Source organism: Pagrus pagrus (genome assembly GCF_965226575.1).
Source record: "Pagrus pagrus genome assembly, chromosome: 7".
NCBI classification, from domain to species: domain Eukaryota; kingdom Metazoa; phylum Chordata; class Actinopteri; order Spariformes; family Sparidae; genus Pagrus; species Pagrus pagrus.
This window is the reverse complement of record NC_140191.1, coordinates 32,338,938-32,355,075: the sequence shown is the minus strand read 5'-3', so window position 1 is coordinate 32,355,075 and position 16,138 is coordinate 32,338,938. Positions and strand designations below refer to the sequence as shown.

The window sequence follows — 16,138 nt, the reverse complement described above, 5'->3', positions numbered from 1 at the left end:
CAGCACCTTATCCTTCAAAGCCCACATCAATAATGTTACTCGGTTTGCATACTTCCATCTACGCAACATCAATCGCCTCCATCTATCACTTACACCAACCTGCACTGCTATCCTTGTAAACACCCTGATTACATCCTGTCTGGACTACTGCAATTCTCTCCTGGTCATGGTCTTCCTCGGAAATCTCTTCATAAACTCCAACTGGTCCAGAACGCAGCTACTCGTATCATCCCCAGAACTCCCTCTATTGAACACATCACTCTGGCCCTGCAGCAATTTCATTGGCTCCCTATCAAATCCCGCATTAATTTTAAGATTCTAATTCTCACTTTCAAGATCCTTCACAACCCGGCACCATCTTATCTCTCTGAACTTATTCATATCCACACACCTTCCCGCACTCTCCAATCCTCTTCTGCCATCCAGCTCTTTGCCCCATCTGCCAACCTAAGCACCATGGGGTCAAGAGGTTTCAGCCGATCTGCCCCCCGCCTTTGGAACTCTCTCCCACCAGACATTCGCACTTCTGACACTGTCTCCACCTTTAAATCCCGCCTGAAAACACTTATTCCGAGTGGCATACTCTGTCTCACACTTACTAAGCAAATCACAGTCTTGTCTATTTTCTGTACTATTCATTATGTAATCGCATTCATATTTATTGATTTATCTTTGCGAAATTGCACTTACTTCCACACCAATGTTACTTGATTACATTGTTTGATTACTGTTGTGTTATGTGCGTCTTGTATGCTGTCCTTGAGTGCTTTGAAAGGCACCTTTAAATAAAATGCATTATTATTATTATTATCATTATTATTAATCTTCAACTGGTGTTGTCACTATGATCACTCTTTATGTCCACTCTGGTTCAGACTCGCCGTCAGAGCCCCATCTACTTGTGTGCAGAACCAAAACAGGTTGAGGTTGTTCTCTGACTGGTGTGCAGTTCAGAAAGAAGACCCGGTAGCGTTTCTTGGTGCCCACAGTCCTTGAGTTTCTGCAATCCCTCCTCGACCAAGGCCAGTCTCCCTCTACCCTGAGGGTTTATGTGGCTGCCATTTCTTTACAGCATAGGGAGGATAATGACACAAATGAATGTTAAGAATGTAACCACTGTTCTTTAAACCCTGGATGACTGCCAGAGTTCTCAGTCACTCATAACCTTGTGAGCTGCGAAAAGACTCTGTGGGACTGATTGCCCGGATGACACTGGTAGTTATACCTGGTTGGTAGGGTTGGGTACCAGATAGGGATGTCCCGAGCCGATCTGTGGGATCGGGATTGTGGCCAATATGGGATTCACTGGATTCACTGATCGGGATCGGCAATTTTGAACCCAAGCCCGATTATTTTTATGTCAACTGTCGTAAACACAGCATAATTTGTGGCAGAATGTAGACGCGTGCGTAACGTTACTCTGGCAACCCTGTGGATAAAATGTCTGCAGTGTGGAAATATTTAAAATTAGAAAGCGAAAGCAGACCAACAGGGACATGTAACATCTGCAATATGACCGTTTCACGAGGGGGTAACAAAAGAGCTGCATTTAATGCCACAAATTTGATACGGCACATAAAAAACAAACACTCAAAGGAATACAACGAGTTCACTCAAGCAAAACAGGCAAAGGCACCGAAGCAAGAAACACTTGCGGATACATTCAAAAGAAAAGAGAAATATCCTCGAGACAGCGACATGGCCAAAAATATTACAGAGAAGGTAATTGAATTCATCGCCCTGGATAACCAGCCTATCTCCGTGGTAGAGGATCAGGATTTTCACTGTCTTCTGGAATTTTTGAATCCCTGGTATGCCCTAAACTTTGTTTACTTGGTTGTTTTTGTTAAAAAAACAAATAAACCAATGTTGCAATAGGATATGCAGAATAAGAAAGAGCCATATTAAAGTATTTACTTTGTTTCAACAAAATTAAAAAATCCTATTAAGGAACAGCTTGGATGCAGGTAATGTTTTCTTAGTGCAGCTGTATTATCTAGGAAAATATTAGTTAGGGCTAAGTATCGGATCAGGACTCGGTATCGGCAGATACTAAATATTAAATGACTCGGATCGGGGTAAAATAAACCTGATCGGGAAATCCCTAGTACCAGACTCGGTACTTTCAAGGGTACCGACCGAATCATGTCGGTACTACCGAGTGGCAATTCACATTTAATCAATGTGTCAAATGTTGGTACCTGAGTGCCATCTTTACAGTAAGGTTATAGAGATAGTTAGACAGCTTCCCAAAACTCAGCCACTGACTGCGTGTGAAATTCCTCACCAACATGTTGTTTAGTTGACTTAGGAGGTATGTTTATTAGTATCTCCGAAACCTCATTATGAAACCAATAGCATGTGAATGGCATACTGTATGAGGAAATATTACAGCATGCTTTCTTTGATTCCTGCACTAACGGAGATTAGCATCGCTACCGCAATAAAGGTATATTTGAAAATGATACATTTTAATTTACATCCTTCACATAAAACGCAATGTGTGCTTATATTCACAGGCATATAGAGTATTTTCTATGCTTTGGAAGCTAAATAATAATTGCTGACTTCAAGTATTTAGCTCAATCTCCTGCTGTAGCACTGTAACACTGAGCAACTACAGCAAGCTCAAAGGGTCAAAACGCAAACTCAAAATTCCCGATCGGTTTTTTAAAATACAGCCACCACTAGAGGTGATGCTGTGAACCAGGAGAGGGCATCACATATACATCTTGGTGTTTTCTATTATACTTTTTACTTTTTTTTATTCTTATAGCACTATGTTGATGAGGAGGAACAGCTAAATGTGGCAGTTTACTTAGAGTATTTTCTTTTACAGATTTATATGCAGTACAGTGTGAGAACAACTGACTGACGTGATGTGCACTGTAACTAGATATATGACTCATGGTATATCATCTCTAGAAGTGAATTATTTAACTAATTAGAACTAACAATTTTTTGTAATTACAGAGAGATTAGAGTACCAAATAAAGGTAACATTGGGTACAAGTATCAAATTCCAGGTACCGGTATTGCTTCAAATATAAACGGTACCCAACCCTACTGGTCGGAGGTCATCCGACATCACACTTGACTTTGTTGATATAAATACTCAACCTGCACATGCACGTAACAGAAGACATCCCGTGATAAGCATTGCCTCTGGCAGTCATCCAGGGCTCAAACAACCATGGCTGCATTAGTAACTGGGGGGAACGATTAAAGATGCTTTGCTGAAGCAACAACACAAAACACTACAGATCTTCAGTGCTATTATTACAACAAAAACATTTTACAGATCATTATGAGACTATGGTGTGGCAAATTAGACTTGGGAAACCCTGCAGGATTTTTTTTCTACTTTCTTTAACATTGCATTTTCATCATTTTCTTTAATTTGTCAGGGAAAAATGCATGAACCTTGATCAAAAAAATCTATTGTGTTGTGTGGCTGGTATCTTTAAGTCTCGATATAATATTTAACCGTTCGATACGGCATAAATGTAATTTCTCATGAAGTTGGATTACTGCTAGACCACACCGTCAGGTGCATGCAGAAATCCGAGAGCAAACTTGCCACAATGAAAATATTGTTTTTGTGATTAAACACATATTGAAGCAGAATATTTCGTTAGGTAAAAACATGTTGTGGATTTTGGAAATGATTACATCGATATTTTTTTCCATACATTTCAGCTTTTGGAATTTTTAGCACTATGAAGTTACTTAACATGAAGTTTGCAGATACGTAGTAGCCTGCCTTAATCTACCCGTGGAAAATATTATTCTCTGATATCTGCACGCACCTGATGGCATGGTCTAGCAGTAATCTAACAGCATGAGAAATTACATTTATATAACTGCAATAACAAACAAGAAAATGGCTCTTACACTATAATAGTTTGTCCTGGTACCGCTGCAGATAAAGTCAGCCGCTCAGACGAGTGCTGCACACGCAGTTTTTTCCTTCCTGTTAAATCATTAATTCTCTGGGCACATTAATTTAAAGGTGACATGCTCATTTCTGCTTGTTGACATGGTTCCTTGATGTCTAAATGAAATGACAGTAACATGCTTTGGTCGAAAAAAACGAAGGATTGAGTACAGCAGGGTTGTTTACACACCAGTTTCACAGCCCTGCTCTAAGCGGCCGGTTTGAGTGCCTTTCCCTTTAATGCTAATGAGCTACTGCGTGTGCCGCCCACCTCTTCCTGCCGGGCGGAAGACGTGAGGACGGCATCGCGTGACCATGGCAACGAGCAATACACAACACGAAGCAACTTTTCTGTGTCCATGCCTGCATATAACTGATAGTAGCACAGCAGACATGTAGCAGGTAGCCCCTGTCTCCGGCTCCAAAACAAAGTAGTGATTGCTTTACTGCAGATAACGTTTTGGTGCTCCCCCACCGGCCGCTATCAAATGAGACCATTTCATACCGTCTCCTCCACATGTTCAACGTTGATAACTTCACATGTAACGTCAGTTCAGCCTCATATTTACATCGACGCTTAGCGTTAGCTCGTGTGCTAAACGGTCAAAGTAACACAAACTATACTGTTAAATAAATACTTAAATCATCTGTGGCATTGCCAGCGTTGTACTGACCCTGGTTGCTGAAACAGTCCAACGTGAAGTGACTGGCACAGACCATAACGCTTCTGCTCACTGAAGCTGGGACGTTTCTCTGATGAATAAAAAGTAGCCACTTCACTCTGATATCCTCTTTGGTAGGGAGGCGATGTAGCGAAACATGAGGATCCGTGCATCCGGTTGTACATGGTAGCGGTCAGGCTGTCGCGTACAAGTTAGCGAGAACGAGAAAATGGCGGATCCTCGTTCAGGTAGCTGGCGTAGTGTGGGAGGAGATAGAGACTCAATTCCTGACTCCGGTAGTTTAGAAAACATTGACTTAGTTGTCGAAAATCACTCTTAAGGGGTGGGGAGGCACTCCGGAATCCTATCCGGATCAAAGTGAGTTTTGCATAATATGTCCCCTTTAACTTTAATGCAGAACTGTTGAAAAACGAAAAGCTGAAGCATAATATTGATGACCTCATGATATGGTAGCCTAATAATCATTAAATATGCTGTGTGGGAATCACACGCTCTCACACATGTCAAATATTGTATGTCTATGATACAGTAAGAACAGCTGATATCGAATGACGAATGTGACACATGAGAAAAAAACAGAAAGGCAAACTCATCTCCTAGCAATGGGAAAGGAGTCATTCTCCTGTGTTGAGCGGGTTTACCTGTGCGGTTGGCATATTTGGCATTCTGTGAGGGCTTCTACATGTAAGTGTTTATAACAGTACAGCAGGTGAGATTTACTATTGTTCATTGCTTGAAGTATGCATTTGTATATTTGATAAACAACACTTTTCTTGGTTTTATATACGGTTCAGACGTACACGTTTAAAAATTATTGTATGCATGAGTTGATAAAATAGGCTTCCTAGGTTCCTTTGACAATGTTTCCAAGCTCGACTTCACCCTGTGGCTTTTACAGCCAAAGTTTGAAGCGGTAGTAGATCAAAACAAACGATCTAAACTAGGGGGAAGGAAGCCTTGGACAAGGCATATTTGACTGTACAACACTCTTGTCTTTGTGGCTACATCTCTGTGTCTGATGGAAGAATGAATTGTCAAATCCTCAAAGATCACCTTGATGAGGATTGAAATTGACAGTATTGAGGAGACCTTGGCACTCACAGAGCAAACATACACACACACACACACACACACACACACACCTGAGCCAGTATCATAAACTGTGAAAACAACAAGAGCAACAGTGTAGACGTGATTAAACCGTCCGTTTATCAATTTGTCATGGCAGAAGACACATGCACACACTTTCATCCACAAGGAGTCAATTACACACACACACACACACCAAAGCTGGAGCCGGGTTATTATGATGTCCATTAGCATGAGTGACAGGAAGGTTAAGAGAGGTGAGCAGTTACACTAGTCCCCTGAAGTGTGACAAAATGCTTCTGAGGTTTACAGCTATCATACTTTAGGGCCTTCATCAACAAAAGGCCAGATTCAGAGAGGAAGGGGTAACCTTTTGCACTGTTGCATCTTCACTAGTGATGCAGTAATGATGGATTACAAAGCCCACTTTGGTAGACAGGATGGGAGCAGAGTCTTTCAAAGACAATGTAGTGTGTGGCACATTCTCCATACTTCTTCCCCCAAAGCCAGAGCAGACTGAACTCCTGCTTTTCCAGCCTGCTGACCTCCAATATGGCTCAGGGGTGGCTGAGTAAAGCCTGCCAGAGGCCAGGGGGGATGTATGTAGCAGTATGAGTGTGGGTTTGTCAGTCAAGGTGTCAGTCAGACTGATGGGTCATTGTGTCAGCTGACAGCCGGCTGAAAGCTACAGCAGTTCCATTAAGAAGGAACATCACTCACTGGCCATTACAGCCACAGGCCTCTCCTGTTCACTGAGATGAAGGATAACAGGGACCATACATACAAACTCTGCTGGAAGCAAAATGGACATGCAGGCAAGTCCTGTTGTTCAAACAGATGTACTTCAAATGTCGATATGTTTATATGCAGAGCTGGAAAGGTAACCCACTGCTGGGGAGTATTTTATCAAATCTCAAGCCTGGAAACATTTATCAAATCCATTATTGAATCTATTTGGGTTAATCTTTCAAGATTTGTAATAGGTCTGTACAATTTATATAATATAATTGAAATGGCAATATGGCTAAGGGCCATATCCAAATCACAAAAAAGCTGCATTTTTTTAAAATAAAGATTAAATGTGTGACCAACAGTGTTATAGTAAAGTACTGTAGTGCTGCTTAGACTTTGTTCTGCAATTGTATTGCTTAGTACACACCCCAACAAACCCTCACATCATCATGATTTAGTTTTTTTAAAGTGAAAACTAAAATTATGGTGTAAAAATGATCATCCCCACTAATCATGAATCATATCACAATTGTCAAAAATAATTAATCTCAATATGATTTTTTTACCATATTGTTTACTAATTTGTAAGTAGTATTCAAGTTCAAATAATTAAAATTCAAAGTGTTAAGAAGGAGGTTCAGGAGGCAATGATTATCGCCATGAGGCATCGACAAGAATGCAGGAATGCCAGGAAACTTGAACTTTAAAACTTCCAAGATTTATTTATCTACTTCAAGAAATAATTAAAGCATATTTGATGCACCAAATAAAACATACATGGATTGACAAATCAAGACTGCCATCCCATGTGAAGCTGAACAAAAAGGGAATGAACAGGTGTGCAAGACTTAAATAGGGGTGGCTCAGGTGAACTCAAGCAAGTAAACTAGGTGCGACAAAAGAACCAGTGAGTGATGAGGAAAGGAAAGGAATTGAGTTAAAGGAAATAAGAGCCTTAACTACGGCCGCCCCGAATTTCTAGTGAGAAATACGATTCAAGACCAAACCATAGGAAGGAGTGTCTTAAGGAATAGCAGGAGGTGGGATCAGATTAGCTACGGGTCTAACATAGGACTCGTCTTGAATTAAAACTTTAGTGGTCCTGATGCGACCATCTTTGCTTCTTGCTGAGGAGGCAGGTCACTTTTCCTACATGCCAAAGTGCTCTTGGTAGCTGGGAGTCCTCAACCATCAGAATAGAGCCCAACTGGATTGTCCTTTTGCCATTTGTGACATGTTTGAAGTGATGGTAGGTATGATTTAGTGAAGTGTTTCCAGAAATGGTCAGACAATATTTGTGCATGGCGCCACCATCGTCAATTGAGGAGATCAGCGTCAGGGTAGGACACTAGAGGGAGAGATGCATCACGTCATCCCATGATAAGAAGGTTCGGAGTGACTGGATCAACATCCGCAATGCCAGAGGATACTTAGCCAAGTGGGTTTGAGTTAAGAATGCCTTCAGTTTCAATCAACACTATTTTTAGAACCTCTTCAGAATCATTTGTGCACCAATGGTTGTCTTCAGAGCATTCTTTACTGAGCATATTTCCCGCCCCCAGGTAGCACCGAAGTGGGGTGAGTAATGATGATTGAAATGAAAGTGAATTTTCTTTGTTGCCAACACTGATTTGAGAGTTGGAGAGGTTGTTGAAGGCTTCCTGTAACTCCTTATTTCCTCCATTGACGTTGGTTCCTGGATCACATAATATCTCACTTGGCGTTCCTTTCTGAGAAGTGAATTGTTGCAGAGCCATGAGTAAAGAATCTGTGTCCATGTTATTGAGAAGGTCGAGATGTACACATTGTGTTGTGAGACATTTGAATATCATACCCCATCTCTACTCAGATCAGCGTCCAATCTTGACATGGTATGGTCCAAAACAGTCGATTCCAGTGGAGTAGAAGGGAGGTTTAAGTAACCTGATCTGCGCAGCAGGCAAATCAGCCATCTCTGGGATGACAGGTTTTGCTCTCCATTTTTTACATGAAATGCAGTTGTGCTGATGTCCGCGTACAGCCTCTCGTCCTATCAAGATCCAAATCTTCTGTGTGATTTCAGCAAAGAGTCACTCTGATCCAGTGTAATGGAATGTGTCATTGTAATCCTGAATGATCATTTTTGGCACATGATAAATATGGTCAAGTCCAATAGGGTGGATTGATTCAGATTCCAGTTGATCGCTTTGCCACAATCGGCCTCTAACATGGCTGAGTCCCGAGGTACTGCACAGTTCAAGGGATAAACGTAGTAAGCGACTATGTGGTGGAAGTGGTTCATGGTTTTGGAGGCAGACTAGATCTTCACCAAAACTGTCCTTCTGTGCCAGTCGAATAATTTCCTCTTCTGCTTTCAGATAGTCAGTTGCAGAAGGATTTCCACTTGTTTGATTCAAGAGAGATTGCGCAGAGACGCTCAGGAGGTCTTGAGAGGTTTTGAATCTGTTGGTATTTGGTACATTAGCAGTGGTGTTTATGGCACCACAGAAGTATGACTTTTTCAACCCTGTCTGATCATCATCTGGTTGAAAAAGCCTGAAGTTTGGGTCAAGTTTCTGGAGGTCCATATATGAATGGGGGGCCATTGGTCCATCTGTTTGGACTGGGCATGTCTGGCAAGGATTTTCATCTTGTAACATCATCAGCAGGGTTGTTGCCTAAGTCAATGTATCTCCAATCTTGATTGTGAGGGTTTGGGTTTCTGATACTCTTGCTCCTACAAATACTTTAAAGCGGCAAAAGTCTGCCTGAAGCCTGTGGAGTACAGTTGTGGAATCACTCCAAAGCGTAGTGCTTCGGATTGGCAGGGTGAGTTCATCACTGATCACTAGGTTCCTGCTGACCATGAGATGTAGAGGACTAGGGCCTTGAGGGGAAGCACTGCCTCTGCTGGGAGGAGAAGGAAACTAGAGGCTGAGCAGAGTTTAACTGAAAGATTCAAAGATTGAACAAAATGACTTTGTGGGTGGCCCTCTGCCGGTGCTGCAGGGAAACTGGAAGGTAACATGTCTTGAGAAGAAAGGACTGGCCTAGGTAAACCAACCGATGGAACTGCAGCATCAAGGATTGACAAATTAGGTAAATGGGGAATAGCAGATGAGATAGCAACAGGATGACTGCTAACCCCTGGTGACATGAGGATGACTGATACTGATGTTGTGATTTTGGGAACTCAGCTTGCTGCACTGCTCATGTGTTTGTTCCTTGTGTGTATCATCCTGCAATCTATGTCTGTCACTTGCAGCACCTTTAGTTCCAGGATATTGGACTTCATAATCTTCAAGATAAGCAGGAGGTCGGGTTTCACAACCAGAATGTCAAATGATCTCATCAAGTGGCTTTGAATCCATGACAATCTCATTCAGCTCGAAGGACCATGTTATGTAGGAGGTTCAGGAGGCAATGATTATCGTCATGGTGCGTTGACAAGAGTGCAGGAATGCCAGAAAACTTGGAACTTTTACACTTCCAGGATTTATTTATCCACTTCAAGAAATAATTAAAGCATATTTGATGCACTAAATAAAACACATGGATTAATAAATTAAGACTGCCTTTGGCAACCAAAATTGAATCAGTTCATCGTTGAGATCAAGTGAACATGTGTACCAAATTCGAAGAAATTCCCTCAAGGTGTTCTTGAGATATAGCGTTCACAAGAATGGGACAGAAGGACAGACGGACGGATGGACAACCCAAAAACATAAAAATACAGACAAAAATGTCTCTACATTATCACCTCAAAAACTCTGGTGATGTACAATAACAGAACAGCACCTCCAGTATCACTATCAGTATATTGTGAGCTTCTTGACTTTGAACTTCACTTGTTAAGGCAGTCTTATCAAGGAAAATGGAGCACATAATGACACCAAGGCAGGATTAGGGATCTAATGGTGTGTTTTCTAAACTCAGAAATAACATACAAGTCCAAGCAATAGATGTAAAAACACAGATGCATCAATGTAACAACGTGTACTGTATTGTGATGGCTGAGACACTCCACAATGGATGCTTAACAAGATCAAAGCAAGAACATTATCACTGAAATAAGGCACAGGCAACTGCAATGGCTGGAACATGTGCTTTGAATGGAGGCACAACATTTCCCAAAGGCTGCACTGAGATCTACCAGACCAAAGAAAGCCTGGAAGACCAAAAGTTTTGTAGAACTGTGACAGACAAGCTAACAGAAATTCAACTAAATTAGGTTCAATAGGTTGCCAAGGACAGGGAACGATAGACCAATCATTGTGGCCTTGTGTGATAGAGAAAATGAATATCTTCAATCGACTTCTGGTTGGCAGAAAGCATATTAACTAAATAGTTTCAATTTGGCCTTAGTGAAAGCTAACTCAATTTCTTGCCAAGAGTGAGATGATAAGATCGATTCCACTCTCATATCTGCGTACTTGGCTCAGGATAAAGACAAAACTAGCATGGCTCTGTCCAAATATTAAAAATCCTCCTAGCAGCTCTCTTAATTTGACTAATTAACAAGTTTAACTCATTTGTTTAATCCAAACACAAACAGATATGTTAAAACAATTTGTGTTTTTACTGGGAGCTGCTACAATATTTCTTGACCAGGAACAATTTCTTGACTTCCTGATGTCACCAAGGTGACGACAAGAATCCCGTATTTCTCTTTTCTCTTTCATTTCCCTTGTGTTCCAACGGTTATTTTTTGCAGCAGCAATTACAGTTCATGGTCTTTTGCTTTGTATAATAGTTTCACAATGAAATGAAGCTTCCAGGTAGAAAAGGAAAGTGTTTCATGTGAGCTCACACTATTTCTGCATACAGTCACAGTTGTAATAATATAACATTTACTAAAGATAGTCTGTCAGCAGTGTCAGGGAGAACAAATCTATTGTTTTGAGTAATCCATCCTGACTTCAGAAATGTCACCATCAGCCTTCAAAACAAAACTTGAGTCAAACCCCAGTGTACAATCACATGTGTATCCACACACAGTGTACAAACACAGTACACAATGGCTCCTACCTCATCTAGTTCAGAGATGTAGACAGGCTTCTCTTCAAAGCCGAGAGGCATGGGTTCGTTGGGTGGGATCTCCACCTCTTCGTACATCTTATTGTTCTCTCTGCGGATTCCCTCGGGTAGCAGCAACTGAATGTCACACACAGAAAAGAGTGAAAGAAAATCCAGACCTCACAAACGACCTCAGACACTCAAAAATAACACACCTCATTTTAAAACAGTATGAAACTTGGAAGGATATTCAAAGTCACAAAATATACTATTGGAATTCAGCTATATTTTCAATTCAGTGTTTTGTAATTCCCATATTCATCAAACACCCTTTAAAATAAAGAGCAGATCAAACACACATTGAAGATCTAATCAGTACTTGTTTTGAATATACACATACATTTGAAAAATAAAAATTAAATATAATTTCATAAGTGGTCATACTGTATAATTAATCCCATATTAAAAATCAAATAATGCAATGCATAAAAAGGTTCTGATTAAACTTGTTTTGGGGTATTTTGTGGTGAACTTAAAATGCACCTTGAATAACTTGAATGTGATTCATGGAATGCTTGGATTTGCTTTGTGTCATACATTGATATCAGTGATATTTATGTCACATCACTGTGTTCCCTTTTCAAAAAAAGCAGAAAATGCCACAAAAACTCTGTTGGCATACTGCTAATGGAATGATGTGGAAACTGTTAAGGTTTACTCACTTCAGGTTTGGACTTTCCATCAATTTTGGATCTATTGACCAATCTTGTTGTTTTTTGTTCCCCGTTAGCAACGTTGAAGCGTACTGAAAATGCTGAATTCTGATTTCACGGCTTTGGTATTTTATGCCATCTAACACGCAGCAAAAATGTACTTTCACATGAAGAAAGGTAAAATATTTATAATCAGTGACCCTAACAAATATACAACATGTTTTATTTAGCTATGAGACTCCATATTTTCTGGGTTGAGTAACCTTAATGGTATAATTAATGAATAATATGTATTTATTTATTTATTTATTTTTTGTCTTTGGAAACCATAATTAACAGTTTGGATAATTTTATCAGCATTTACATAAAATTAGTATACAACCAAACATTAAAAAGCATCAGAGGTTAGAATTGGTCAAATAAATACGAGAGGGATTTAGTGCTTTTCCTCACCTTTGAGACATTTTCTTTGAGAAATGGACAACTAAAAGAATATTCCAAAAAACAGATAAAAGCAAACGCTTATGAGTAATATGGTAATATGTCTGTTAATGCAGGTGCAGACTAAGGACCACTACATATTGCACGATATTGAGCCATAGAAGACCAGAGATGACAATCGTGAGAGAGACTTGGCGAAATTTTTTAACAGGCGAAAGATGCATTACAAAAATGCAAGCAGACAGAAAAAGTGATGAGTCTCACCCTGGCTCCTCCAACAAACGCTGGTGACTTCGTGGCCTCTGCATAGCTGTCATAGACATTGGGATATCGAATGCGTTCATATACTCTTTCTCTGCTAAGTATAGGATCACGTCGTGCAGTCAGCAAGGCCTGCTCCCTGTACAAGCAAACACAAGACAAACGGAACATGAATAATCCAGAAGAGAAAGTAAATGTAAATAGAAGGTGTTTGATAGTACTGCAAGTTGGAAGAAAGAAAGAAGTCAATTCCAGAGTCTTCTGTCAAAATAAAGGAAGAAAGGAGTAAATAGCAATGTCAATCCAACAGAAACATCAGCACAATGTCACATCTGCAACCACTTGGGTCCATACATGGACTCTCACACCCATCCATACTTTTGCTTCAGAATGAATAGTGCAGTTGATGATTCAAATGAAGAGGCACAGATGTGAGGCATTATGTTCCTTCCTAAAGTGGCTTACCTCTGCTAATCTTTTCCTTCACACTGGGCTGGATTTGGCCATGCTAAGTTTTTAATTAAACAGATCGCTGCTCTTTTTTTTTCTTCCTCTTAAATTAAACTTTCAGAAAAAAATCCTCTACAAAAAAAGATGTGACAAGCTACATCATTGCTGTGCTTTTTTTTATTTTGCAAAGCTCCAGCCAAGTTGTCATAAAAAAATGCAGAAGCTTGTCGGTTTTGGTGCTGATACCTAAGAGCACAGAAGAAGATGGACAGACAAAGACAAATGAGGAAAAATGAACAAGGGGAGGTTTGGGAGAAAGTTTTGGGAGAGATGATATACCGCTGAACTCTCATCTCTCTGGGGTCGAAGGGCATGAAAGCATCTGAGGAGTCGCTGTCATCTGTTCCTTTGACTCTCTTCCTCTCTCTCTTCTCCTCCCTGCGGTACATCTTCATCATCTGTTTCTCCTGCTCTGAATGGATCGTCACCTGGCACCCGTAGGCAGGCTTGGTCACTTCACCACTTACTTTTCGGCCCACATCTGGAGGAAACATGTACAAACGTAGTAAATAAAAGGCAAAAGGCTCATTTCAGTAATTAGAGACAGATATACAGAGCAAAGCAGAGTAAAGGAGAGGCAGATGAAGTAAAGAAAACGTTACTGGAATCAAGGACATATTGTTGCTGTAAGTACCAAAAAAGCTTCCCAACAAGAGCACATTTTAATGTAATCTCTCGAAAACCAAAGATGGACAGACGTCGACCCCAAGCATCTGAAATCCAGACCAAAATTATCTGCACTTTTTAAATGCACCCTGCCTGAATCTGGCAGTAGTGGCAATACAGCTAGCTTCAGGTTGGCTGGGGTGTTGTCTCTGAGTGCCACAGGACGATAGTCGTTTAAATTAAACGCTGCGGACTTTTAAGGTACAGGGATGAGGTACTAATGTATTTAATTGGGAACACTTTGCTGTGATGGGATTGTTTTTTTAAAAGTATCCAAAAATCAATAGAGTATCTAAAATAGTTACAATACTACTTGCAGTATCGATACTCCAGTACTAGCTGTGTTTTTTCACTCTCCTCTCAAGTTGACACATGCACTGCTGTAGTGCCTCATAGTCCCACCTCCTCCAGAGGTAAAACAACTTAAATGCTGTTGTGCTTCACTCACACTACATAAGCCTGGTCATATTCATCTTTTATTACAGATCTGGCAATTTTTCCCCATATCGTATCAACAATGGTATCAAATATCAATATTTTTCAAGGTACTGAATCAAAGATAGAAGTCCCAGTATCGTGACAACACTAGATGGGATGGAAATTGTTAGACATTTGAAAACTTTTGTACAGAACCTGACCTGCGTCATGAGAAAAAATTAGAATAATTTGTAAACACAAATTAGTACACAGAAACAACTGTGCACAAATTAGTAATCTAACTGTTTTTCTAAGCAAGCTAGCAGCTGCGTTTTAGTGTTGAGATGCCCACAAAAACTGAATTCTTTACTTCAAATTAATATTGTTAAGTACTGTTATTACTTTTTTCAATACAGTAATAATGTGATGCTACTATGGCCTGACCAATCTTTCTGGAGGCCGAAACTGATCGATAAAGCTGTCGATCAGTTTAAAGCTGATAAAATCGGACAAAATTTTGGCCAGAAGTTTTTTTGTGTTTTTACACAGGCACATAACATTAAAAAAAAAATTTACCATTAGTAATTGTACACCTGTTGTAATTCCCTAAGTGGCACACTAAGTTGAATGTGGAGTAAAAATACAAATGGGTCAAGCGGGAGTCCCAGAGCAGGTGTATTATTTACCAGAGGAGGCACATAGTTTTTGACTGTCAGACGTAGCATACCATTGAGTCATTTGCAAGTTTGGATGTAAGTTATTAATCGATACAAGTGTGTGTACAGTATGTCGACATTTACGCAGTGGATGTACCAGATGCTGTACAAATAAATCACTATGGCTATACAACATTTGTGGATTATTCAACCAACATGCTACAGTACACAGAAGCAATGTGTAAATTAGGCAAGTTTTGCAGCCACTCAATAGCCAAGAGGTTTTTGTTTTTATCAAGTCAAGTCACCACAATAGATAAATTAATTTAGAGTATTTTAAAAGGTTTCAGGCCCTGATGTATTTCTGGATGAACAACAAAACTGTTCTCACTGAGAAAACAGCATCAGGTCAGCCAGTGTCAGTAAAAATGTATTCATATTTCAGCACTAATCTTGATAGCCCATTGATGTCAGATGCAGGTGTGGCACTGCACGGGTTAATGTTCCCCATTGCAGCCTCCCTGTTTGAGGCACAACAGCTCAATAAAAGGCAGAATTGCTCTTGAAAACAGATGAGATCTGATGATTGCACCACGGCCTGGGCTGATTGACTGAATGATTTCTTCTTTATCTCGTCTAGCGGCTCTACCTGCTGCACAGCCTCCCTCTCATTCTTGTAGCTCCCCTCTTCCTGTCACTTACCCTCCCCTCCCATTACCTCTCCAACCCTCAACCCCTTTAACTCTGCCACCCTCTATGCACCAATTCCTCTGTCTAAACCATTCCCCATCCTTTACTTTCCCTCTTTCTGGGAGCTATCATGCCTTATTATGTGCCTCAAACAGTGATTGCCTCCAAATCTCCAGGATTCTCATTTCCACAAGCGATCATGTTGCCATAATCACTGAAAGAGTATCACCAAGATAGATTTTATGTGTTTACAAGATGGTTTCAAGGTGTTTTCACACTTTCCAAACTGTAGTCTTTTAAATCAATATACAACTTGTAAGAAGTCTTTTTAGAGTCAACATAAAGTAG

General features: G+C 40.3%; 1 protein-coding gene across 1 annotated transcript in view; it reads right to left on the bottom strand.

The window, feature by feature from the left end:
* ascc3 (activating signal cointegrator 1 complex subunit 3) overlaps positions 1–16,138 on the bottom strand; it is a 180,035-nt gene that overhangs the window by 127,586 nt on the left and 36,311 nt on the right. Inside the window, exons 6-8 of the mRNA XM_084356676.1 lie at positions 13,641–13,842; positions 12,855–12,990; positions 11,449–11,574 (exon numbers count right to left, since the gene is read on the bottom strand). Coding sequence (XP_084212802.1) covers positions 11,449–11,574; positions 12,855–12,990; positions 13,641–13,842 — 464 coding nt within the window. The remainder of the gene's footprint in view (positions 1–11,448; positions 11,575–12,854; positions 12,991–13,640; positions 13,843–16,138) is intronic.